Here is a 24,070-nt window from a genome sequence, read left to right as displayed (position 1 = left end):
AGGGGGGCAGTATTATAGTAGTTATATTCTTGTACATAGGGGCAGTATTATAGTAGTTATATTCTTGTACATAGGGAGCAGTATTATAGTAGTTATATTCTTGTACATAGGGAGCAGTATTATAGTAGTTATATTCTTGTACATAGGGTCAGTATTATAGTAGTTATATTCTTGTATATAGGAGCAGTATTATAGTAGTTATATTCTTGTACATAGGGGGCAGTATTATAGTAGTTATATTCTTGTACATAGGAGGCAGTATTATAGTAGTTATATTCCTGTACATAGGGGGGCAGTATTATAGTAGTTATATTCTTGTACATAGGGGCAGTATTATAGTAGTTATATTCTTGTACATAGGAGGCAGTATTATAGTAGTTATATTCTTGTACATAGGGAGCAGTATTATAGTAGTTATATTCTTGTACATAGGGGCAGTATTATAGTAGTTATATTCTTGTACATAGGGGGCAGTATTAGTTATATTCTTGTACATAGGGGGCAGCATTATAGTAGTTATATTCTTGTACATAGGGGCAGTATTATAGTAGTTATATTCTTGTATATAGGGGGCAGTATTATAGTAGTTATATTCTTGTACATAGGGGGCAGTATTATAGTAGTTATATACTTGTACATCGGGGGCAGTATTATAGCAGTTATATTCTTGGACATAGGGGGCAGTATTATAGTAGTTATATTCTTGTACATAGGGGCAGTATTATAGTAGTTATATTCTTGTACATAGGGGCAGTATTATAGTAGTTATATTCTTGTACATAGGAGCAGTATTATAGTAGTTATATTCTTGTACATAGGGGCAGTATTATAGTAGTTATATTCTTGTACATAGGGGCAGTATTATAGTAGTTATATTCTCGTACATAGGGGGCAGTATTATAGTAGTTATATTCTTTTACATAGGGGCAGTATTATAGTAGTTATATTCTTGTACATAGAGGGCAGTATTATAGTAGTTATATTCTTGTACATAGGGGCAGTATTATAGTAGTTATATTCTCGTACATAGGGGCAGTATTATAGTAGTTATATTCTTGTACATAGGGGGCAGTATTATAGTAGTTATATACTTGTACATAGGGGGCAGTATTATAGCAGTTATATTCTTGGACATAGGGGGCAGTATTATAGTAGTTATATTCTTGTATATAGGGGGCAGTATTATAGTAGTTATATTCTTGTACATAGGGGCAGTATTATAGTAGTTATATTCTCGTACATAGGGGGCAGTATTATAGTAGTTATATTCTTGTACATAGGGGCAGTATTAGAGTATATTTTGTATATAGGGGCAGTGTTTTTCTTTACTGTCCCCTTGGTGGATTATATGAGGTGCGTCATAGGGTTGGGGTACGGTTTGCTTTCCGTGCTCTGCAGATGCTCCTCCTGGCACCAGGACAGCTTTCTCTGTGCTCCATAAAGCATATAGCAGGATCTGATACGCTCTGTGGTTTTGGATACGGGCGGTTGGGGCAGCCAGAGGACTGAGCGAGGCTTCTGGTTCCTCCCAGGATCTCATTCATTATTTTTCACATTATAAACCTTTTCTGGTTAGACCACGTGGGTTTAACTAGAAGAGGTAGATATGTTTTTCCATTCAAAAGGTCCTAATACAGCTGAATTTTAGCATCTGATCCACTCGCCGGCTTATAAGAACTTGTCACCTGCCATAAAGATATAGTATTTATACCTGGTGTAAAAGTCGCTCTTCTCCAGAATCTGGCGCTGTGTTTCTTTTCTTCCTGCGCCTTTCCGTTCCTGAGATATCGCCCTGTCTTCCCTACCTGCTTGTTTTAGCCAACTGGGTGTGGTACACAAGGTGACACCCACAGAGAAGGCCACGCCCACCTGGCTAAAGATACTAGATTTCTATACAGGAAAGAGTGGGCCATATCTCAGGAACGGAGAGGCGCAGGAAGAAAAGCGAAACGTCGACGGATTCAGGAGAACGGCGGCTTTTACACCGGATAAAAATATTAAATATTTATGGCAAGTGGCGGCTTGTCGTAACCGGCGCAGTCCAGCTCAGTTTATACATTCACGGCTTTTCTAATGACTCTTCTGCTTTCGATCAATTTATCCTGTTCTCCAAAATAGTGGATAACATTTTTTTTTTTTTTTTGCAGCTTCCATTGACTTTTATGGGGTTTACAATTTCAGAAGTTTCCACTTTCAAAGTGTTCTCCCCAGCGATAGGATACTTGAAAAACAAAAATCACCAATAGTCCTCGCCCCTCCATGGTCTTGTGCCAACCACAGCTCTATTATTTTTTAGCTGCAGCAGTGACATCTGAACTCCAGCGTCCATCACCGCTGCAGCCAATCACTTAGCTCAGTGACTGCTGATGTAGAGAGTGTGAGATGAGATGAAGTGATTGGCTGCAGCAGTGACATCAGAACTCCAGCGTCCATCACCGCTGAAGCCAATCACTTAGCTCAGTGACTGCTGATGTAGAGAGTGTGAGATGAAGTGATTGGCTGCAGCCGTGATATTAGAACTCCAGCGTCCATCCCCGCTGCAGCCAATCACTTAGCTCAGTGACTGCTGATGTAGAGAGTGTGAGATGAAGTGATTGGCTGCAGCAGAGACAGAACTCCAGCGTCCATCACTGCTGCAGGCAATCACAGTGACTGCTGATGTAGAGTGTGAGATGAAGTGATTGGCTGCAGCCGTGACATCAGAACTCTAGCATCCATCACCGCTGCAGCCAATCACTTAGCTCAGTGACTGCTGATGTAGAGAGTGTGAGATGAAGTGATTGGCTGCAGCCGTGATATTAGAACTCCAGCATCCATCCCCGCTGCAGCCAATCACTTAGCTCAGTGACTGCTCATGTAGAGAGTGTGAGATGAAGTGATTGGTTGCAGCTGTGACATCAGAACTCCAGCGTCCATCACCGCTGCAGCCAATCACTGCATCTCACATTCTACATCAGTGATGGCTGATATGACTGGCTGCAGTGCTAATGTGCACTTTTGTTGTGATGTCACCGCTTCAGCCAAAACGCAGAGACCAGAGCAGCGGCAGGGAACCTGGCGGGGCGTGAATACTCTGTTGTTTACAAATACTCAGTAGTTTGGGGACTGTTTTTTTATTTATTTTTTTTTTTTTTGAAACTCGAAAACCTCCTCTTCTCATCCAAAAAATGTAGGATTCAGAGGCTGAAACAGATTAAAGCTAAAAAAAAATAAAAAATGATAGAGTTTATGTGGAAGAATACGTGACCTACAGCACAAAGGTCTCCGCTTCCTCGATCAAATTGGGTTGAGCGACCAATAAAGAAGAGAGCATCGATTTAGACCCTGGAGCAATGGACTCCTCGTTTGTGAACCTTGTGAAGTGTCTCCTCCCCTGGCGCAATGACATTGTGGTCGGCTAATCAAAAATGGAGCTGACCGGAGGGAAAAGGGTCATGGAGCTTCCATTTGCAGGTCAGAAAGTAGTTATAGACCTTTGTGCTGCACCGCAGCTCACATAGTCAATCGGAGCAAAATGTCAGGTCCAAAACTTGCCCATTGCACTTTTTAGAAGCCCCCCACAGTTTCTCAGTTTTGACCAAAAACTAGGGGTCAACTCAAAAAGTTTACCAAGACATTCCTCCCCCGTACGAAGAGTCGTCACATCCAGGTCAGTGCTGTTTTTGTATTTCATTCCATATAAGCCCCATAATTTTTGGAAGTTACGCATGATGGACGACTGGTCAAACACATCCATGACCTGTGATTGGTCGTAAGCAAAAGCGTGAAGCCGGGTAAGATGGAAGGGACCAATGAGGCGGCTGCGGACGTCCCGCGGGGACGATGATAATGGATGTAACCTTTTGTAAATCCCCTGTGCACACACGTCGGGGATTAGAAGCCGCCGATGAACCGGAGCGCAGCTGAGTGATCGCTGGTTACATTTGTAGTTTCTCTTGTTTGGACTCCACATCAGCCATTACTGATGGCTACACTTTCGGGAAATTTTCCACGACTCCTCTGAGCTATTGGAATAAACCAGAAAGTAACAATTCTGTACATTCAGGCATTTTGTAAAAAAAAAAAAATATTTTTTTTTTGTTGCAGATTGCAGAATGAGTTAACTGAGAATCTGTCAGTGAGCTCATTGTGACTGTGAGTTTGCTACTAATTTGTGGAAGAAAGCATTTTTTTTGCAACTGAGTTTCATAAAAAAATGTCGCCTTTTACAGGCTGTTTGTTTCCCTGCATGTTGCAGAAAGAGTTAACTGAGAATCGCTCAGTGAGCTCATGCCGTTTGCTACTATTTTGTGGAAGAAAACATTTTTTTGCAACTGAGTTTCATAAGAAATGTCGCCTTTTACAGGCTCTTTGTTTCCCTGCACATTGCAGAATGAGTTAACTGAGAATCTGTCAATGTGCAGGGAAACAAAGAGCCTGTAAAAGGCGACATTTCTTATGAAACTCAGTTGCAAAAAAATGTTTTCTTCCACAAAATAGTAGCAAACGGCATGAGCTCACTGACAGATTCTCAGCTAACTCATTCTGCAGTTAGCTCATGCCGTTTGCTACTATTTTGTGGAAGAAAACATTTTTTTGCAACTGAGTTTCATAAAAAAATGTCGCCTTTTACAGGCTGTTTGTTTCCGTGCATGTTGCAGAAGGAGTTAACTGAGAATCGGTCAGTGAGCTCATGCCGTTTGCTATTATTTTGTGGAAGAAAACATTTTTTTGCAACTGAGTTTCATAAGAAATGTCGCCTTTTACAGGCTGTTTGTTTCCCTGCATGTTGCAGAAGGAGTTAACTAAGAGTCTGTCAGTGAGCACATTGTGACTTGGAGTTTTACTATTTATTTTTTCTGAACTTTTATGACCGCATCACTGTTCAGCTCAACTTTGATGAGGTCTGTGGCCAGAAATCAGCTCAGAGGTCCGAGAAAAGAATCACAAACTCTCCATCAGAACCAGCTCACTGATAGATTCTCAGTTAACTCATTCATCATGGAAATTTCAGGGAAACAAAGATTATAAAAGCCAATGATACTAAATTTTTAAACCATATACGTGTACGTAGACTATCAGTCACTCAGTGGACGGGGATGGGGAGAACGGCCGGAGACCCCTCTATAGACTAGTGCGGATATTAAGAGTATGGTATTCTCGGATACACTGTGGCATTCCCGGCTACAATCGTATGGTATGGCCAACATGTATCATCATGGCAGGTTCCCTTTAACATGTGGCCATTGTAATGTAAGACATAGTGTAGTATGATGCCACTATTTATGTGCAATATGGCGGTATAATCTGTGCTGTACAATTTCTCCACTAAAACACATTGTAGGACATTACATACTAGTACAGTGTGGTCTCTGTGTCACCAGCCTCTATATGACGCAATTTTATGGACAGCTTATGGCGGTATTATTTTCTCGTTGAGCTTGTTTATGTGTCCCCTTTTCCCTGTAAATCTTATATTACGCGCATATATGATACTTAGGGGCCCATTCTGACAATATAGGAACATTCATCCCAAAATCAACTTTCTTTTTTTGGGATTTTTTTTGCTTTGAATCCCCTCGTTGCTTTCAGTGTAGGGCCGCGTGCACACACAGTCTCTTTGCTGACTTTTCAGAGCAGAAACGGAGCAGAAAATCAAAGTTTTTGCAGAGTTTTGAGATTTGCTGGAGGATTTGGAGTTTCCACTCATTTCTGCTACAAAAAAAAATCCTCTAAAAACTCTCTGTATATTAATATAGGAATTCCTTGAAAGGTGATTCCCAAATAGGTGAAGAGGCTGCAAACCCGGCATAAAGACGCCCTAAATCTACAGCAGAGAGCGGACACCATCAGCATCATATGTAAATCACTGCCTGGAACTCCCCCAAATCCACAGTTATAAGATGTGTGACAGCTGCAGGCGCTGCCCTTCACTGGACAGCACAGAACCCTGGAGGAGGTAGGAGCACCTGCAGGCAGCAGGCAGGAGGCAGCAGACAGGAGGCAGCAAGCAGCAGACAGGAGGCAGCAAGCAGGAGGCAGCAAGCATGAGGCAGCAAGCAGCAGACAGGAGGCAGCAAGCATGAGGCAGCAAGTAGCAGACAGGAGGCAGCAAGCATGAGGCAGCAAGCATGAGGCAGCAAGCAGCAGACAGGAGGCAGCAGGCAGGAGGCAGCAAGCATGAGGCAGCAAGCAGCAGACAGGAGGCAGCAAGCATGAGGCAGCAAGCAGCAGACAGGAGGCAGCAAGCATGAGGCAGCAAGCAGCAGACAGGAGGCAGCAAGCAGCAGACAGGAGGCAGCAAGCAGCAGACAGGAGGCAGCAAGCAGCAGACAGGAGGCAGCAGGCAGGAGGCAGCAGACAGGAGGCAGCAAACATCAGACAGGAGGCAGCAAGCAGCAGACAGGAGGCAGCAAGCAGGAGGCAGCAAGCAGCAGACAGGAGGCAGCAAGCAGGAGGCAGCAGACAGGAGGCAGCAAGCAGCAGACAGGAGGCAGCAAGCATCAGACAGGAGGCAGGAGGCAGCAAGCAGCAGACAGGAGGCAGCAAGCATCAGACAGGAGGCAGCAGGCAGGAGGCAGCAAGCAGCAGACAGGAGGCAGCAAGCATTAGACAGGAGGCAGCAAGCAGGAGGCTGCAAGCATCAGACAGGAGGCAGCAAGCAGCAGACGAGTCAGCAAGCAGCAGACAGGAGGCAGCAGGCAGGAGGCAGCAGACAGGAGGCAGCAAGCATGAGGCAGCAAGCAGCAGACAGGAGGCAGCAAGCATGAGGCAGCAAGTAGCAGACAGGAGGCAGCAAGCATGAGGCAGCAAGCATGAGGCAGCAAGCAGCAGACAGGAGGCAGCAGGCAGGAGGCAGCAAGCATGAGGCAGCAAGCAGCAGACAGGAGGCAGCAAGCATGAGGCAGCAAGCAGCAGACAGGAGGCAGCAAGCATGAGGCAGCAAGCAGCAGACAGGAGGCAGCAAGCAGCAGACAGGAGGCAGCAAGCAGCAGACAGGAGGCAGCAAGCAGCAGACAGGAGGCAGCAAGCAGCAGACAGGAGGCAGCAGGCAGGAGGCAGCAGACAGGAGGCAGCAAACATCAGACAGGAGGCAGCAAGCAGCAGACAGGAGGCAGCAAGCAGGAGGCAGCAAGCAGCAGACAGGAGGCAGCAAGCAGGAGGCAGCAGACAGGAGGCAGCAAGCAGCAGACAGGAGGCAGCAAGCATCAGACAGGAGGCAGGAGGCAGCAAGCAGCAGACAGGAGGCAGCAAGCATCAGACAGGAGGCAGCAGGCAGGAGGCAGCAAGCAGCAGACAGGAGGCAGCAAGCATTAGACAGGAGGCAGCAAGCAGGAGGCTGCAAGCATCAGACAGGAGGCAGCAAGCAGCAGACGAGTCAGCAAGCAGCAGACAGGAGGCAGCAGGCAGGAGGCAGCAGACAGGAGGCAGCAAGCAACAGACAGGAGGCAGCAAGCATCAGACAGGAGGCAGGAGGCAGCAAGCAGCAGACAGGAAGCAGCAAGCATCAGACAGGAGGCAGCAAGCAGGAGGCAGCAAGCATCAGACAGGAGGCTGAAAGCATCAGACAGGAGGCAGCAAGCAGCAGACAGGAGGCAGCAAGCAGGAGGCAGCAGACAGCAAGCAGCAGGCAGGAGGCAGCAAGCAGCAGGCAGGAGGCAGCAAGCAGCAGACAGGAGGCTGCAAGCAGCAGACAGGAGGCAATAAGCAGGAGGCAGTAAGCAGACAGAAGGTAGCAAGCAATAAGCAGCAGACAGGAGGCAGCAAACAGGAGGCAGCCGGCAGCAGACAGGAGGCAATAAGGAGGCAGCAGCAGACAGGAGGCAGCAAGCAATAAGCAGCAGACAGGAGGCAGCAAGCAGCAGAAAGGAGGAAGCAGACAGGAGGCAGCAAGCAGCAGGCAGTGAGCAGCAAATAGTAGACAGTAAGCAGCAGACAGGAGGCAGCAGGCAGGAGGCACCAAGCAGCAGACAGGAGGCAGCAAGCAGCAGACAGGAGGCAGTAGGGAGCAGACAGGAGGCAGCAAGCAGCAGACAGGAGGCAGCAGACAGCAGGCAGTAAGCAGCAGGCAGTAAGCCGCAAATAGTAGGCAGCAAGCAGCAGACAGGAGGCAAGCAGCAGACAGGAGGCAGTAAACAGCAGGCAGGAGGCAGCAAGCAGAAAACAGGAGGCAGCAAGCAAGCAGCAGACAGGAGGCAGCAAGCAGCAGACAGGAGGCAGCAAGCAGCAAACAGGAGGCAGCAGACAGGAAGCAGTAAGCAGCAGGCAGTGAGCAGAAAATAATAGGCAGTAAGCAGCAGACAGGAGGCAGCAAGCAGCATACAGGAGGAAGTAAGCAGCAGGCAGTGAGCAGCAAATAGTAGGCAGTAAGCAGCAGACAAGAGGCAGAAAGCAGCAGACAGGAGGCAGCAAGCAGTAGGCAGGAGACAGTAAGCGACAAATAGTATTCAGCAGACAGTAAGCAGCTAGCAGTAGGCAGTAAGCAGGCGACAGTAGGCAGGAAGTAGCACTTATTAATCAACAGATAGTAGGCAGCTAGCAGTAAGCAGCAGAAAGTAAGCAGGAGACAGTAAGCAGCAGGCAGTAAGCAACAGATAGGCAGTAACTAGCTAGATGTAGGCAGCAATCAATAAGAAGCAGATAGTAGGCAGGAGACAGTAAGCAGCAGGCAGTAAGTAACAGATAGTAGGCAGTAAGCAAAAAGCAGCAGATGGTAGGCAGCAGTAGGCAGGACACAGTAAGCAGTAGGCAGCAGATAGCAGACAGTAAGCAGAAGACAGGAGACAGTAGGCAGCAGGCAGTAAGCAGCGGATAGTAGGCAGCAGGCAGTAAGAAGCTAGCAGTAGGCAGCAAACAATACGCAGCAGACAGTAGTCAGCAAGCAGTAGGCAGAAGACAGCAGGCAGCAGACAGTAGGCAGCAAGTAGCAGGCAGCAGACCGTGGACACCATGCAGTAGGAAGTTGGCAGCAGACAGCAAGCAGTAGGCAGCAGGCTGTAGACAGCAGGCAGTAGAGAGTAGACAGCAATTAGTAGGCAGTAGATAGCAGGCAGCAAATAGCAGGCTGCCTGTAGCAGGCAGGAGACAGTACTCAGCAGTCAGCAGACTGTACTCAGCAGGTAGTAGGCAGCAAGCAACAGAATAGGCAGCAGACAGTTCGCAGCAGGCAGCAGACAGTTCACAGCAGGCGGTTCGCAGCAGGCGGTTTGCAGCAGGCAGAAGGTGGTTCGCAGCAGGCAGCAGGCGGTTCGCAGCAGGCAGCAGGCGGTTTGCAGCAGGCGGTTCGCAGCAGGCAGCAGGCGGTTCGCAGCAGGCGGTTCGCAGCAGGCGGTTCGCAGCAGGCAGAAGGTGGTTCGCAGCAGGCGGTTCGCAGCAGGCAGTTCGCAGCAGGCAGTTTGCAGCAGGCGGTTCGCAGCAGGCGGTTTGCAGCAGGCGGTTCGCAGCAGGCAGCAGGCGGTTCGCAGCAGGCAGAAGGTGGTTGGCAGCAGGCGGTTCGCAGCAGGCGGTTCGCAGGTTCGCAGCAGGCAGCAGGCGGTTTGCAGCAGGCGGTTTGCAGCAGGCGGTTCGCAGCAGGCAGCAGGCGGTTCGCAGCAGGCAGAAGGTGGTTCGCAGCAGGCAGCAGGCGGTTTGCAGCAGGCGGTTTGCAGCAGGCGGTTCGCAGCAGGCAGCAGGCGGTCCTGGGAGGGAATGTTCCCTGTATGGATACATGTAATACACACTGTATCTGATTATACCGCTTATTCCACATTGACAGATCTTGGGGCAGACGCTGGCGCTCGCGCTGATTCCAATGAGAAGTTTCGGATTTCTTTGCATTACCCTTTGAGCACAGATGTAGCAGAGCTGAGGCCACTTTGTGCTGCTGTAGATTGTGCTGCGCTTTAGTATTCGGTGGGCCACTGATCCTTCTGCCTATAAGGCCTCGTGCACACAGAGTCTTTTTGCTGCGTTTTTGGAGCAGAAATTCAAGATTTCTGGGAGTTTTGTGATTTGGAGAGTTTGGTTTTTGCTCCGTTATTTCATGGTTTTCTGCTCCATTCACATCCAAAGCTGCTTCCAAATTTTACTTATGGGTCGACTCACATTGTATCTGAGCTCTGATAGGACACCGCTCTATGGAAACCAGCAAATTATTGCTGCAGCTTTGGGTGTGACTGGAGAAGAACAAGCTGGAAAATGTTATTGTATCCCTCACTATATTATTTACAAATAGAAGATGGACGGTTACATTGTCCTGACCTGACCCTGTTCACACTTGTGTCCTCATTGATTCAGACGATTTATGATAGACATCCTACTTGGATTAGATACACGGCTCAGCAGACAGCATCACACAGGAGAGGATTAGATACACAGCTCAGCAGACAGTATCACACAGAAGAGGATTAGATACACAGCTCAGCAGACAGTATCACACAGGAGAAGATTAGATACACAGCTCAGCAGACAGTATCACACAGGAGAGGATTAGATACACAGCTCAGCAGACAGCATCACACAGGAGAGGATTAGATACACAGCTCAGCAGACAGTATCACACAGGAGAGGATTAGAAACAGCTCAGCAGACAGTATCACACAGGAGAGGATTAGATACACAGCTCAGCAGACAGCATCACACAGGAGAGGATTAGATACACAGCTCAGCAGACAGTATCACACAGGAGAGGATTAGATACACAGCTCAGCAGACAGTATCACACAGGAGAGGATTAGAAACAGCTCAGCAGACAGTATCACACAGGAGAGGATTAGATACACAGCTCAGCAGACAGCATCACACAGGAGAGGATTAGATACACAGCTCAGCAGACAGCATCACACAGGAGAGGATTAGATACACAGCTCAGCAGACAGCATCACACAGGAGAGGATTAGATACACAGCTCAGCAGACAGTATCACACAGGAGAGGATTAGAAACACAGCTCAGCAGACAGTATCACACAGGAGAGGATTAGATACACAGCTCAGCAGACAGTATCACACAGGAGAGGATTAGATACACAGCTCAGCAGACAGTATCACACAGGAGAGGATTAGATACACAGCTCAGCAGACAGTATCACACAGGAGAGGATTAGATACACAGCTCAGCAGACAGCATCACACAGGAGAGGATTAGATACACGGCTCAGCAAACAGTATCACACAGGAGAGGATTAGAAACACAGCTCAGCAGACAGTATCACACAGGAGAGGATTAGATACACGGCTCAGCAGACAGTATCACACAGGAGAGGATTAGAAACACAGCTCAGCAGACAGTATCACACAGGAGAGGATTAGATACACAGCTCAGCAGACAGCATCACACAGGAGAGGATTAGATACACAGCTCAGCAGACAGTATCACACAGGAGAGGATTAGAAACACAGCTCAGCAGACAGTATCACACAGGAGAGGATTAGATACACAGCTCAGCAGACAGCATCACACAGGAGAGGATTAGATACACGGCTCAGCAAACAGTATCACACAGGAGAGGATTAGAAACACAGCTCAGCAGACAGTATCACACAGGAGAGGATTAGATACACGGCTCAGCAGACAGTATCACACAGGAGAGGATTAGAAACACAGCTCAGCAGACAGTATCACACAGGAGAGGATTAGATACACAGCTCAGCAAACAGTATCACACAGGAGAAGATTAGATACACAGCTCAGCAGACAGTATAACACAGGAGAGGATTAGATACACAGCTCAGCAGACAGTATCACACAGGAGAGGATTAGATACACAGCTCAGCAGACAGTATCACACAGGAGAAGATTAGATACACAGCTCAGCAGACAGTATAACACAGGAGAGGATTAGATACACAGCTCAGCAGACAGTATCACACAGAAGAGGATTAGATACACAGCTCAGCAGACAGTATCACACAGGAGAAGATTAGATACACAGCTCAGCAGACAGTATAACACAGGAGAGGATTAGATACACAGCTCAGCAGACAGTATCACACAGGAGAGGATTAGATACACAGCTCAGCAGACAGTATCACACAGGAGAGGATTAGATACAGCTCAGCAGACAGTATCACACAGGAGAGGATAAGTTACAGCTCAGCAGACAGTATCACACAGGAGAGGATTAGATACATGGCTCAGCAGACAGTATCACATAGGATAGGATTAGATACACGGCTCAGCACAGTATCACACAGGACAGGATTAGATACGCAGCTCAGCAGACAGTATCACACATGAGAGGATTAGCTACAGCTCAGCAGACAGTATCACACAGGATAGGATTAGATACACAGCTCAGCAGACAGTATTACACAGAAGAGGATTAGATACACAGCTCAGCAGACAGTATCACTCAGGATAGGATTAGATACACAGCTCAGCAGACAGTATCACACAGGATAGGATTAGATACACAGCTCAGCAGACAGTATCACACAGGAGAGGATTAGATACACAGCTCAGCAGACAGTATCACACAGAAGAGGATTAGATACACAGCTCAGCAGAGAGTATCACACAGGAGAGGATTAGATACACAGCTCAGCAGACAGTATCACACAGAAGAGGATTAGATACACAGCTCAGCAGACAGTATCACACAGGAGAGGATTAGATACACAGCTCAGCAGACAGTATCACACAGGAGAGGATTAGATACACGGCTCAGCAGACAGTATCACACATGATGGGATTAGATACACGGCTCAGCAGACAGTATCATACAAGAGAGGATTAGATACACAACTCAGCAGACAGTATCACACATGAGAGAATTAGTTACAGCTCAGCAGACAGTATTACACAGGATGGGATTAGATACACGGCTCAGCAGACAGTATCACACAGGAGAGGATTAGATACACGGCTCAGCAGACAGTATCACACAGGAGAGGATTAGATACACGGCTCAGCAGACATTATCACACAGGAGAGGATTAGATACACAGCTCAGCAGACAGTATCACACAGGAGAGGATTAGATACACGGCTCAGCAGACAGGATCACACAAGAGAGGATTAGATACACAGCTCAGCAGACAGTATCACACAGGAGAGGATTAGATACATGGCTCAGCAGACAGTATCACACAGGAGAGGATTAGATACACAGCTCAGCAGACAGTATCACACAGGAGAGGATTAGATACACAGCTCAGCAGACAGTATCACACAGGAGAGGATTAGATACACGGCTCAGCAGACAGTATCACACAGGAGAGGATTAGATACACAGCTCAGCAGACAGTATCACACAGGAGAGGATTAGATACACAGCTCAGCAGACAGTATCACACATGAGAGGATTAGATACACAGCTCAGCAGACAGTATCACACAGGAGAGGATTAGATACACAGCTCAGCAGACAGTATCACACAGATTAGGATTAAGTGTAATCTATCACTATGTTTTTGCCACCTAATCTGAGAGCAGCATAATGTAGGGGCAGAGAACCTGATTCCAGCGGTGTGTCACTTACTTAGCGGCTTAGTGTAGTTTTGATAAATTCACTGATTAATCAGCAGGAGATTATCATTACAGGACTACTTGGCGTGCTGCAGCGTCAGTGCTGGTTTTGGGATTGTCTGGTCCAGGTGTGCACCGTGCGTTGTTAATGATTTGCGGCTTGTCTCTACTGCACATTATACGGTTATAATCATCCAGGCCTCGTCGGTGCGTCACTCATCACTGTGCACTACCACTCTCATCATTGTGTTTCAGAAGGGAAGCGACCACAGACATGGCAACCTGGAACTGTTTCATGGTCCTGCTCCTGGGTAAGTTAATGGACAGCGTCCAAAACTTTGACGGTCATTGACCCTAGTATTAACGGCTGACACCAGAGAACAATAAACCACTCTCACATCCACATCTGATAGACTCTGACGCCTCTGTTCACACTTGTTTTCCAGCGCTGCCGTCCGCGCTCTCCATGCCGTATAAAGAACCAGGTACCGTATATAGCAGGAATCCGGGGGGGGGGCATATGAACCAATATCGGGGGCAGATTTGGGATTATCCTCCATGGTCTCTCCTCTCTCCTCCAGGCTCGCTGCTTTATCCCTATGGTCCGGCGTACAATGACCTGATCACTGACATTGAGGATGACGGCGGCACCGACGCCATCGCAATGACGCATTCATTCTCCTTCTTTCAGGAAATTTACAGAGAAATTTACGTAAGTCCGAGATCACCTGAGCGATAAAAGAGCGGCAGCCAATCAGATCACGCGGATTTACCCAAAATCCAAAAAATACAATGCCTTAGTGGAGTTTTGTTAGTCCAGTTTTTCTGGATGGCAAAATTCATGAATGCACAAAGATAAGTGCACTCTCTGCCTGGCACTGTTTATGGGGCACTCAGTGTATGGCACTTATTATAGGACACTCTTTGGATGGGTGCACTCAGTTTATGGCACTTATTATGGGGCACTCTTTGGATGGGTGCACTCAGTGTTTGACACTGTTTATGGGGCACTTTTTGAATGGGTGCACTCAGTGTTGACACTCATTATGGGGCACTCTTTTAATGGCAGTATACATGGGTACTCTCAGTTTCTGGCACTTATTATGGGGCACTTTTGGATGGCAGTATACATGGGTGCACTCAGAGGTTGTCACTTATTATGGGGTACTTTTTGGATGGGTGCACTCGGTGTCTGGCACTTATTATGGGGCACTTTTTGGATGGGTGCACTCGGTGTCTGGCACTTATTATGGGGCACTTTTTGGATGGCAGTACACATGGGTGCACTCAGTGGTTGCCACTTATTATGGGGTACTTTTTGGATGGGTGCACTCGGTGTCTGGCACTTATTATGGGGCACTTTTTGGATGGGTGCACTCGGTGTCTGGCACTTATTATGGGGCACTTTTTGGATGGCAGTACACATGGGTGCACTCAGTGGTTGCCACTTATTATGGGGTACTTTTTGGATGGGTGCACTCGGTGTCTGACACTTATTATGGGGCACGCTTTGGATGGTAGTACACATGGGTGCATGCTCTTCTGGCACTGTTTATGGGGCACCCTCCGGATAGTAATATACATGGGTGCACGCTGTGACACTGGTAACCGGGACACCCTACATCGGACCCTCCTCACACTGATCATCTTCTCGTGTCTTCTGCTTCCAGGTGAATAACAATGGAGCGCTCTCCTTTAAGCGTCCGGTGACAGAGTACACTCCGGACGCGTTCCCGCTCCCCGATCTCTACATGATCTGTCCCTTCTGGGGAGACGTGGACAATGAATGTGAAGGCCTCATCTACTACCGGCAGACCAGGGATGAAGCGTTGATGAAGCGCATATCTGATGACGTAAACAACTGTTTTGAGGATTTTCATTTTGAAGCAGAATGGGCCTTCGTGGCGACCTGGCACCGGGTGGCGTATCATGGAACCGAATCCAACAAGGTGAGGAACCCAATGATTTGGGACGATACATTTCCTCCAAGATCTGATGGCGCCGGTAACGGCCACCGACCATCTAACCCATGCTCTCCTCTCATTCCCCGTACCAGACGAACACCTTCCAGGCCCTCCTCGCGGCTGATGGTCTCAGGTCCATTGTTGTTTTCGTTTACGAGAATATTGAGTGGACGACCGGCACGGCCAGTGGTGGACACCCTCTGACCGGTCTTGGAGGGACCCAGGCCCAGGTATGTATATAGAGTTGTAAAATAAAAGCCATTAATGGCTCCTGTAAGTTATAAAGAACTAGATTTTAACCTTGTGTCACGCTAGGTATGGATAAGTATCAAGCAAACTGCAAAAGGGGAGGGAAGCCCAGTGTCAGGGGAAGGAGGAGATGGGGACCCCAGACTAAGCCTACTGCTCACCCTGGCTTCCCTCACTGCCGTTGATAGGTTCTGCACCTACGTGCCAAGCAAGATACCTGGCCCCTGGCTTCCCTCACCCCCGTAGATAGGTTCAGAACCTATGTGCCTAGCAGGATGCCTGACCCTGGCTTCCCTCACCACCCTAGATAGGTTTTACACCTATGCACCGAGCTGGATACCTGGCCCCTGGCTTCCCTCACCACTGTTGATAGGTTCTGCACCTATGCGCCAAGCAGGATACCTGGGCCCTGGCTTCCCTCACTGCCCTAGACAGGTTCTGCACCTATGTACCTAGCAGTATACCTGGCCATTGCTTCCCTCACTGCCCTAGATAGGTTCTGCACCTATGTACCTAGCAGTATACCTGGCCATTGCTTCCCTCACTGCCCTAGACAGGTTCTGCACCTATGTACCTAGCAGTATACCTGGCCATTGCTTCCCTCACTGCCCTAGACAGGTTCTGCACCTATGCGCCAAGCAGGATACCTGGCCATTGCTTCCCTCACTGCCCTAGACAGGTTCTGCACCTATGTACCTAGCAGTATACCTGGCCATTGCTTCCCTCACTGCCCTAGATAGGTTCTGCACCTATGCGCCAAGCAGGATACCTGGGCCCTGGCTTCCCTCACTGCCCTAGATAGGTTCTGCACCTATGTGCCTAGCAGTATACCTGGCCATTGCTTCCCTCACTGCCCTAGATAGGTTCTGCACCTACGCACCTAGCAGGATACCTGGCCCCTGGCTTCCCTCACTGCCCTAGATAGGTTCTGCACCTATGTGCCTAGCAGTATACCTGGCCCCTGGCTTCCCTCACTGCCCTAGACAGGTTCTGCACCTATGTACCTAGCAGTATACCTGGCCATTGCTTCCCTCACTGCCCTAGATAGGTTCTGCACCTACGCGCCTAGCAGGATGCCTGACCCTAGCTTCCCTCACCACCCTAGATAGGTTCTGCACCTATGTGCCAATCAGGATACCTGGCCCTGGCTTCCCTCACTGCCCTAGATAGGTTCTGCACCTATGTGCCAAGCAGGATACCTGGCCCTGGCTTCCTTCACTGCCCTAGACAGGTTCTGCACCTATGTGCCTAGCAGGATGCCTGACCCTAGCTTCCCTCACCACCATTGATAGGTTCTGCATCTACGCCCCTAGCAGGATACCTGGCCCCTGGCTTCTCTCACTGCCCTAGATAGGTTCTGCACCTATGTGCCAAGCAGGATACCTGGCCACTGGCTTCCCTCACTACCCTAGATAGGTTCTGCACCTATGTGCCAAGCAGGATACCTGGCCACTGGCTTCCCTCACTACCCTAGATAGGTTCTGCACCTATGTGCCAAGCGGGATACCTGGCCACTGGCTTCCCTCACTACCCTAGATAGGTTCTGCACCTACGCGCCTAGCAGGATACCTGGCCCCTGGCTTCCCTCACTACCCTAGATAGGTTCTGCACCTATGTGCCAAGCAGGATACCATGTGTCGAGCAGGATACCTGGCCCCTGGCTTCCCTCACTACCCTAGATAGGTTCTGCACCTATGTGCCTAGCAGTATACCTGGCTCTGGCTTCCCTCACTGCCCTAGACAGGTTCTGCACCTATGTGCCTAGCAGTATACCTGGCCCTGGCTTCCCTCACTGCCCTAGACAGGTTCTGCACCTATGTACCTAGCAGTATACCTGGCCATTGCTTCCCTCACTGCCCTAGACAGGTTCTGCACCTACGCGCCTAGCAGGATACCTGGCCCCTGGCTTCCCTCACTGCCCTAGATAGGTTCTGCGCCTATGTGCCAAGCAGGATACCTGGCCCTGGCTTCCTTCACTGCCCTAGACAGGTTCTGCACCTATGTGCCTAGCAGTATACCTGGTCCCTGACTTCCCTCACTGCAAAAGATAGGCTCTGCACCTATGTGCCTAGCAGGATGCCTGACCCTAGCTTCCCTCACCACCGTTGATAGGTTCTGCACCTACGCCCCTAGCAGGATACCTGGCCCCTGGCTTCCCTCACTGCCCTAGATAGGTTCTGCACCTACGCCCCTAGCAGGATACCTGGCCCCTGGCTTCCTTCACTGCCCTAGATAGGTTCTGCATCTATGTGCCAAGCAGGATACCTGGCCCCTGGCTTCCCTCACTACCCTAGATAGGTTCTGCACCTACGCGCCTAGCAGGATACCTGGCCCCTGGCTTCCCTCACTGCCCTAGATAGGTTCTGCACCTATGTGCCAAGCAGGATACCTGGCCCCTGGTTTCCCTCACCACCCTAGATAGGTTCTGCACCTATGTGCCAAGCAGGATACCTGGCCCCTGGCTTCCCTCACTACCCTAGATAGGTTCTGCACCTACGCGCCTAGCAGGATACCTGGCCCCTGGCTTCCCTCACTGCCCTAGATAGGTTCTGCACCTATGTGCCAAGCAGGATACCTGGCCCCTGGTTTCCCTCACCACCCTAGATAGGTTCTGCACCTATGTGCCAAGCAGGATACCTGGCCCCTGGTTTCCCTCACCACCCTAGATAGGTTCTGCACCTATGTGCCAAGCAGGATACCTGGCCACTGGCTTCCCTCACCACCCTAGATAGGTTCTGCACCTATGTGCCAAGCAGGATACCTGGCCCCTGGTTTCCCTCACCACCCTAGATAGGTTCTGCACCTATGTGCCAAGCAGGATACCTGGCCACTGGCTTCCCTCACCACCCTAGATAGGTTCTGCACCTATGTGCCAAGCAGGATACCATGTGTCGAGCTGGATACCTTTCCCCTGGCTTCCCTCACTACCCTAGATAGGTTCTGCACCTATGTGCCTAGCAGTATACCTGGCCCTGGCTTCCCTCACTGCCCTAGACAGGTTCTGCACCTATGTACCTAGCAGTATACCTGGCCATTGCTTCTCTCACTGCCCTAGATAGGTTCTGCACCTACGCGCCAAGCAGGATACCTGGCCCCTGGCTTCCCTCACTGCCCTAGATAGGTTTTTCACCTACGCGCCAAGCAAGATACCTGGCCCTGGCTTCCTTCACTGCCCTAGACAGGTTCTGCACCTATGTGCCTAGCAGGATACCTGGCCCTGGCTTCCTTCACTGCCCTAGACAGGTTCTGCACCTATGTACCTAGCAGGATACCTGGCCACTGGCTTCCCTCACCACCCTAGATAGGTTCTGCACCTATGTGCCAAGCAGGATACCATGTGTCGAGCTGGATACCTTTCCCCTGGCTTCCCTCACTACCCTAGATAGGTTCTGCACCTATGTGCCTAGCAGGATACCTGGCCCTGGCTTCCTTCACTGCCCTAGACAGGTTCTGCACCTATGTACCTAGCAGTATACCTGGCCATTGCTTCTCTCACTGCCCTAGATAGGTTCTGCACCTACGCGCCAAGCAGGATACCTGGCCCCTGGCTTCCCTCACTGCCCTAGATAGGTTTTTCACCTACGCGCCAAGCAAGATACCTGGCCCTGGCTTCCTTCACTGCCCTAGACAGGTTCTGCACCTATGTGCCTAGCAGGATGCCTGACCCTAGCTTCCCTCACCACCGTTGATAGGTTCTGCACCTACGCCCCTAGCCGGATACATGGCCCCTGGCTTCCCTCACTGCCCTAGATAGGTTCTGCACCTATGTGCCAAGCAGGATACCTGGCCTCTGGCTTCCCTCACTACCCTAGATAGGTTCTGCACCTATGCGCCGAGCAGGATACCATGTGCCAAGCAGGATACCTGGCCACTGGCTTCCCTCACTACCCTAGATAGGTTCTGCACCTATGTGCCGAGCAGGATACCATGTGCCAAGCAGGATACCTGGCCACTGGCTTCCCTCACCACCCTGGATGGGTTTTGCACCTATGTGCCAAGCAGGATATCTGGACCTAGCTGACCCTGAAGTAGGCCCTAAGTGCGGGAAAGTACCAAGCAAATGGCAAAAGGGAGGGAAAACCCTGTGTCTAGGGCAGGAGAAGTTGGTGACTTCTGACCAAGCCTACTACTAGGCCCTGGGTTCCCTCACTGCCCTAGATATTAGATAGGTTCTGTACCTATGCGCTGAGCAGGATATCTGGACGTGACTGACTTTTAAGTAGGCTCTAGGTATGGGGAAGTACCAAGCAAATGGCAAAAGGGAGGGAAAACTCTGTGTCTAGGGAAGGAGGAGATGGTGACCCCTGACCAAACCTACCACTAGGCCCTGGGTTCCCTCACCACCCAACATAGGTTCTGCACCTATGCGCTGAGCAGGAAACCTGGACCTGGTTGACCCTGAAATAGGTCCTAGGTAGGGACAGGATGGGATGAGCACTCCTTCAACCCCACTAAGCTCTAAAGGACACACAGGCATAGTCACCAGTGACACACCCATGACACCGTGACTGAGCTTTTACAATCTATACATAGTTTTGCGGGGATATTTTGCCCCTGTGTTTGGGGGGATGAGTGGAGGGGTAGATTGATGAATTTTGTATTACCTTACTAAATTGATACACTTTGTCTTGTAACAGGCAGGTTTTAACACGGCTACAGAACACTTCAACATCCCTTTCTCCAGAACCGAACACATAATCAATATTAAGTCTTCCAGCAATGTTGGCATTCCTGGGCTCTGGATCTTCAGAGTGGATGATTTCAGGGTTCCCGGTGGCTGCATGCACTTAGGTACGTATCTAGAGCTTATAGATGTCCTCTTCTAATCACAAGTATGAAAGGGTACCAAGTCCTCATCCCCAGAGCATCAGTTTACCATGTAGGCTTTTCAGAGTGAAGACTTATTGATAAAGATATTCCACCAATTTTGACCAGTGGAGGTCCAGACTTGGCCTTAGAGCAAAGTGTACTCACTTTACGTAATGTAAAGTGACCCCGGTGGCTTTCCGGTACTTTAACACCACTCGTGACCCAACACAGTCCTACTGTTGTGTGACACTGGAGAGCCCAATGGATGTCTTGCTCCTTGTGTTCTTTGGGTTCATTGGGTTTCCAGTCATTAGAACTAGCAATGTTGGCTGGGTCAGGATGACCCTGGGCTCTGGGTCTTCAGAGTGGATGATTTCAAGGATCCCGGTGGCTGCATGCACTTAAGTACGTATCTAGAGCTTATAGATGTCCTCCTCTAATCACAAGTATCAAAGGGTCCCGATTGCCCCATTCCTCATCCCTTGCGTGGCAGTTTACCATATGGGCTCTTCCGATTGAAGACTTATTGATAGGATATTCCACCAATTTTGACCTCCTTGTGTTCTTTGGGTTCATTGGGTTTCCAGTCGTTAGACCCAGAAATGTTGGCATTCCTGGGCTCTGGGTCTTCAGCGTGGCTGATTTATCTATCTAGCCTAGAGCTTATAGATGTCCTCCTGTAATCACAAGCATTGAAGGGTCCTGACTGCCCTATTCCTCATCCCCTGAGTGGCAGTTTACCATGTGGGCTCTTTGGAGTGGAAACTTATTGATAGGATATTCCACCAATTTTGACCAATGGAGGTCCAGACTTGGCCTTAGAGCAAAGTGTAATAATTTTTATTTATATAGCGCCAACAATATGTTGGCGCTATATAAATAAAAATTATTATTAATTATTATTATAAAGTGTACACCCTCTACGTGATGTAAAGTGACCCCAATGGCTTTCTGACATTTTAGCACCACTCGTGACCCAACACAGTCCTACTGTTGTGTGATACCGTAAAGCCCAATGGATGTCTTGCTCCTGTGTCTTTTGGGTTCATTGAGTTTCCAGTCGTTAGACCCTCATTGGTCCTAGAAATCGGTTATCAATGTCTATAATAGGAAAATCACCTTAAAGTTAGCAGATAATTTATTCTAGGAACTTATTTGGACAGAGATCTTCTTCACCACCAAGCCCAAGCTAAATATTCCAAGTTTTCAACCTATAAAGAAGGATCGGCAATACACTGGTTGTAGACTTTACCTGTAGAATCAATTTCCATTGGTGAACCAGAACCAGAGTGACCTCGACCAACGCAGAAGCTAACTATAATCATGAAGTTTATGGAGCTAATGTCTGATCTCTTTTTCTTTTTTCTTCTATCTCCAGATAGTTTCCTAAATTTTGGACAAAGCATTTTCAGAGATGAAGATTGCACCACCCAATGTTCCTGTAGGCGCAGCGGGAAAGTGCAGTGCGAAGACAAGACATGCGATGAAGGTTTTGTCTGTCTGCCCTCAGGACGTCACTACTCGTGCCAAATCGATGAGGAAGACTGCTAGATCTCCACCTGAAGATCTCAGGATGGGTCTCGGAGCCTCGGCTCTGCCTCCCACACTCGCCTTCCTTTCTATCAGATTGATTACACAATAATATTTCCACCATCACATTACGGCAAAAGTCCAAAAATGTGTCCAGACTCCATCATATCAAACCTTCATCTTCTCTTCTTTGCTACCTTCCATGGTGTCTTACTCTGGTCTCCAAACCCTTCCATTGAAAGTTAGAAGGTTGTCACCACGGTCCATGAATTCTCCTCAAACAATTCTCGTTTTTCCCACTTTCTCTCTCTATTTTTTCCATTTCATCAGAACGACATTAAATAAATCACTCATCTCTCATCTCTTCTGCCGTTATTCTTTCTTCTCCATCTCCATAACGAGCTTCAGAATTTGCAAGAATGAGACAAACGCAAATTTGGATACTTTCCAGTCTCCGTTCCTGCTCCAGTTTTGGGACAGAAATTGGAGATTTTGAGGTGGGACAGTGAGTTTTGCACATTCACGAAAACAGAGCTCCAACCACTTGACCAAAAACATGAGCAAGAACTTGGATGATTCCATGCTAGATGGTCAATAGCTGAAGGCTAAACGATGAGGACAAACAACGAGGACATATGTGCCCAATGTTGGATGATTTAGGGTAGGAATTCGGCAGTTCTTTCCGAATATATTCTACTACCTTCCATTTTTCATTCTTTTCTATAGCTTCGTGGTTGAGGGACTGGGACACCAGACGTCTTTAGTGTCTTTTTCGCAAGGCTCCATGGAAAAACTGTATGCCCCCTGACCCTCCCTGTAGACCCCACAAATACCTTTATAAAATCTCCTGCCCTGTATGTAAATTGTCCGGTCCGGTTCGATGGACCTCCTGTCCTCCTTTTGCTGTCCTCCTGTGCTGATTGACATGGATGAAGCCTCAGATGCCATCCACGTAGGTGGGCAAAATCTTGCACCTGCGCAGACATATTCCCGGCTCGCACAGGCGCACTTCGCTCTGGCTTATTGCAGGAAGACCTGAAAACATAGGTGCGCCTGCGCAAACCAGCGCAGGAGCGAGATTTTACCCGGCAATGTGGATGACGTCACCCACTTCATCCACATCGCTGGGCAAAATCTTGCGCCTACGCAGAGAACTCACCGGTTTGCCCAGGCGCAATAGGGCAGAGCAAGGTGCGCCTGCGCGAGCCGAGAATATGGAGATTTTGCCCGCCTATGTGGATGGCGTCCAAGGCGTCATCCACATCAATCAGCACAGGAGGAGGGCGAAAGGAGGGACAGGAGGCGCAGATTAGGATGCCCACAGGGCGGGAGATTTTCTAAAGGTATTTTGGGGTGTACAGAGGGGATCAGGGGGTAACATGCACCTTCATGGAATACAGCACAGGCGCTGCTTAAGGGGCTAGTTTTAGTTTAGAAGACCAAAATCTAGTGACAAGTTCCCTCTAAGCATTGGGAATAGACTACTAGGGAAACAACTTCCAAAAATGGCAGTCGTAAATCAAATTTCTTTACTTATTGGAGATATAATTTGCATCTTTGGGTGAAATTTGTATTAAATGGGATTTCTCATCAATAAAGGCTAAAATTGCAAAATTCATGTAAAAACAATCAACTTTGTAATTCTCGAAAATTTAGGGATTTTTAGTCGTCTTTTGTACAGATCATTGCCGAAGTGGCTGGTCTCCTAGGCAAGGAGTGCAGCGCTTACAAGCTCTTTGCTCTTCGAAAATATGGAAATCAATATGGGGTATGATTTATTTTTACTTTTGGATTTACAGAGGTATTTTGATTTATTTTAGATTCAGAAACTTGGGGATTAATTTTGAGTTATTTTATGTTTTTGAGATGTTTCTTTGATTGTCACCTAAAATGTCTAATGTTGCAAACTGAAGAAATCTTTCGGGATACTCTTATATACATTTCTTCTGGGGCTGATCTGTATCTATCAGATGCCAATAAAGGGTGAATGTCATCCAATTCCAATCACCAATACAGTTGTATTTGCTTTGTCAGTCTATGCTACAATCTGCAGCCCTTCACATAGACGGGTCCTTCCCCCTTGCGCCGTCATGTG

General features: G+C 48.5%; 1 protein-coding gene and 1 long non-coding RNA gene across 2 annotated transcripts; both read left to right on the top strand.

Annotated features, from left to right (window-relative positions):
• The first annotated feature begins 13,676 nt into the window (after positions 1-13,676).
• On the top strand, positions 13,677-14,129 carry LOC142256241 (uncharacterized). Its single transcript, XR_012727502.1, has 3 exons — positions 13,677-13,734; positions 13,870-13,908; positions 14,005-14,129. It is a non-coding gene; the product is annotated as an uncharacterized LOC142256241 (long non-coding RNA).
• Positions 14,130-15,104: 975 nt separating this feature from the next.
• LOC142256240 (alpha-tectorin-like) lies at positions 15,105-23,756 on the top strand. The gene is made up of 4 exons (XM_075327817.1): positions 15,105-15,372; positions 15,480-15,617; positions 20,274-20,427; positions 21,824-23,756. Exons 1-4 carry the CDS (start codon positions 15,175-15,177, stop codon positions 21,994-21,996), a joined length of 663 nt encoding a protein of 220 aa, XP_075183932.1. The 5' UTR covers positions 15,105-15,174; the 3' UTR covers positions 21,997-23,756.
• The last annotated feature ends 314 nt before the right edge of the window (positions 23,757-24,070 follow it).

The sequence above is a fragment of the Anomaloglossus baeobatrachus genome, chromosome 11 (assembly GCF_048569485.1).
Source record: "Anomaloglossus baeobatrachus isolate aAnoBae1 chromosome 11, aAnoBae1.hap1, whole genome shotgun sequence".
Lineage (NCBI taxonomy): Eukaryota > Metazoa > Chordata > Amphibia > Anura > Aromobatidae > Anomaloglossus > Anomaloglossus baeobatrachus.
Note: the sequence above shows the minus strand (reverse complement) of the source record. Positions and strands in the feature narration are given on the sequence as shown.

Coding starts and splice junctions, on each gene's coding strand:
- LOC142256240 (XM_075327817.1), top strand. CDS start 15,175: ATGATCTGTCCCTTCTGGGGAGACGTGGACAATGAATGTGAAGGCCTC. Junction 15,373..15,479: donor ATGGAACCGAATCCAACAAG/GTGAGGAACCCA, acceptor TCCCCGTACCAG/ACGAACACCTTCCAGGCCCT. Junction 20,428..21,823: donor CGGTGGCTGCATGCACTTAG/GTACGTATCTAG, acceptor TTCTATCTCCAG/ATAGTTTCCTAAATTTTGGA.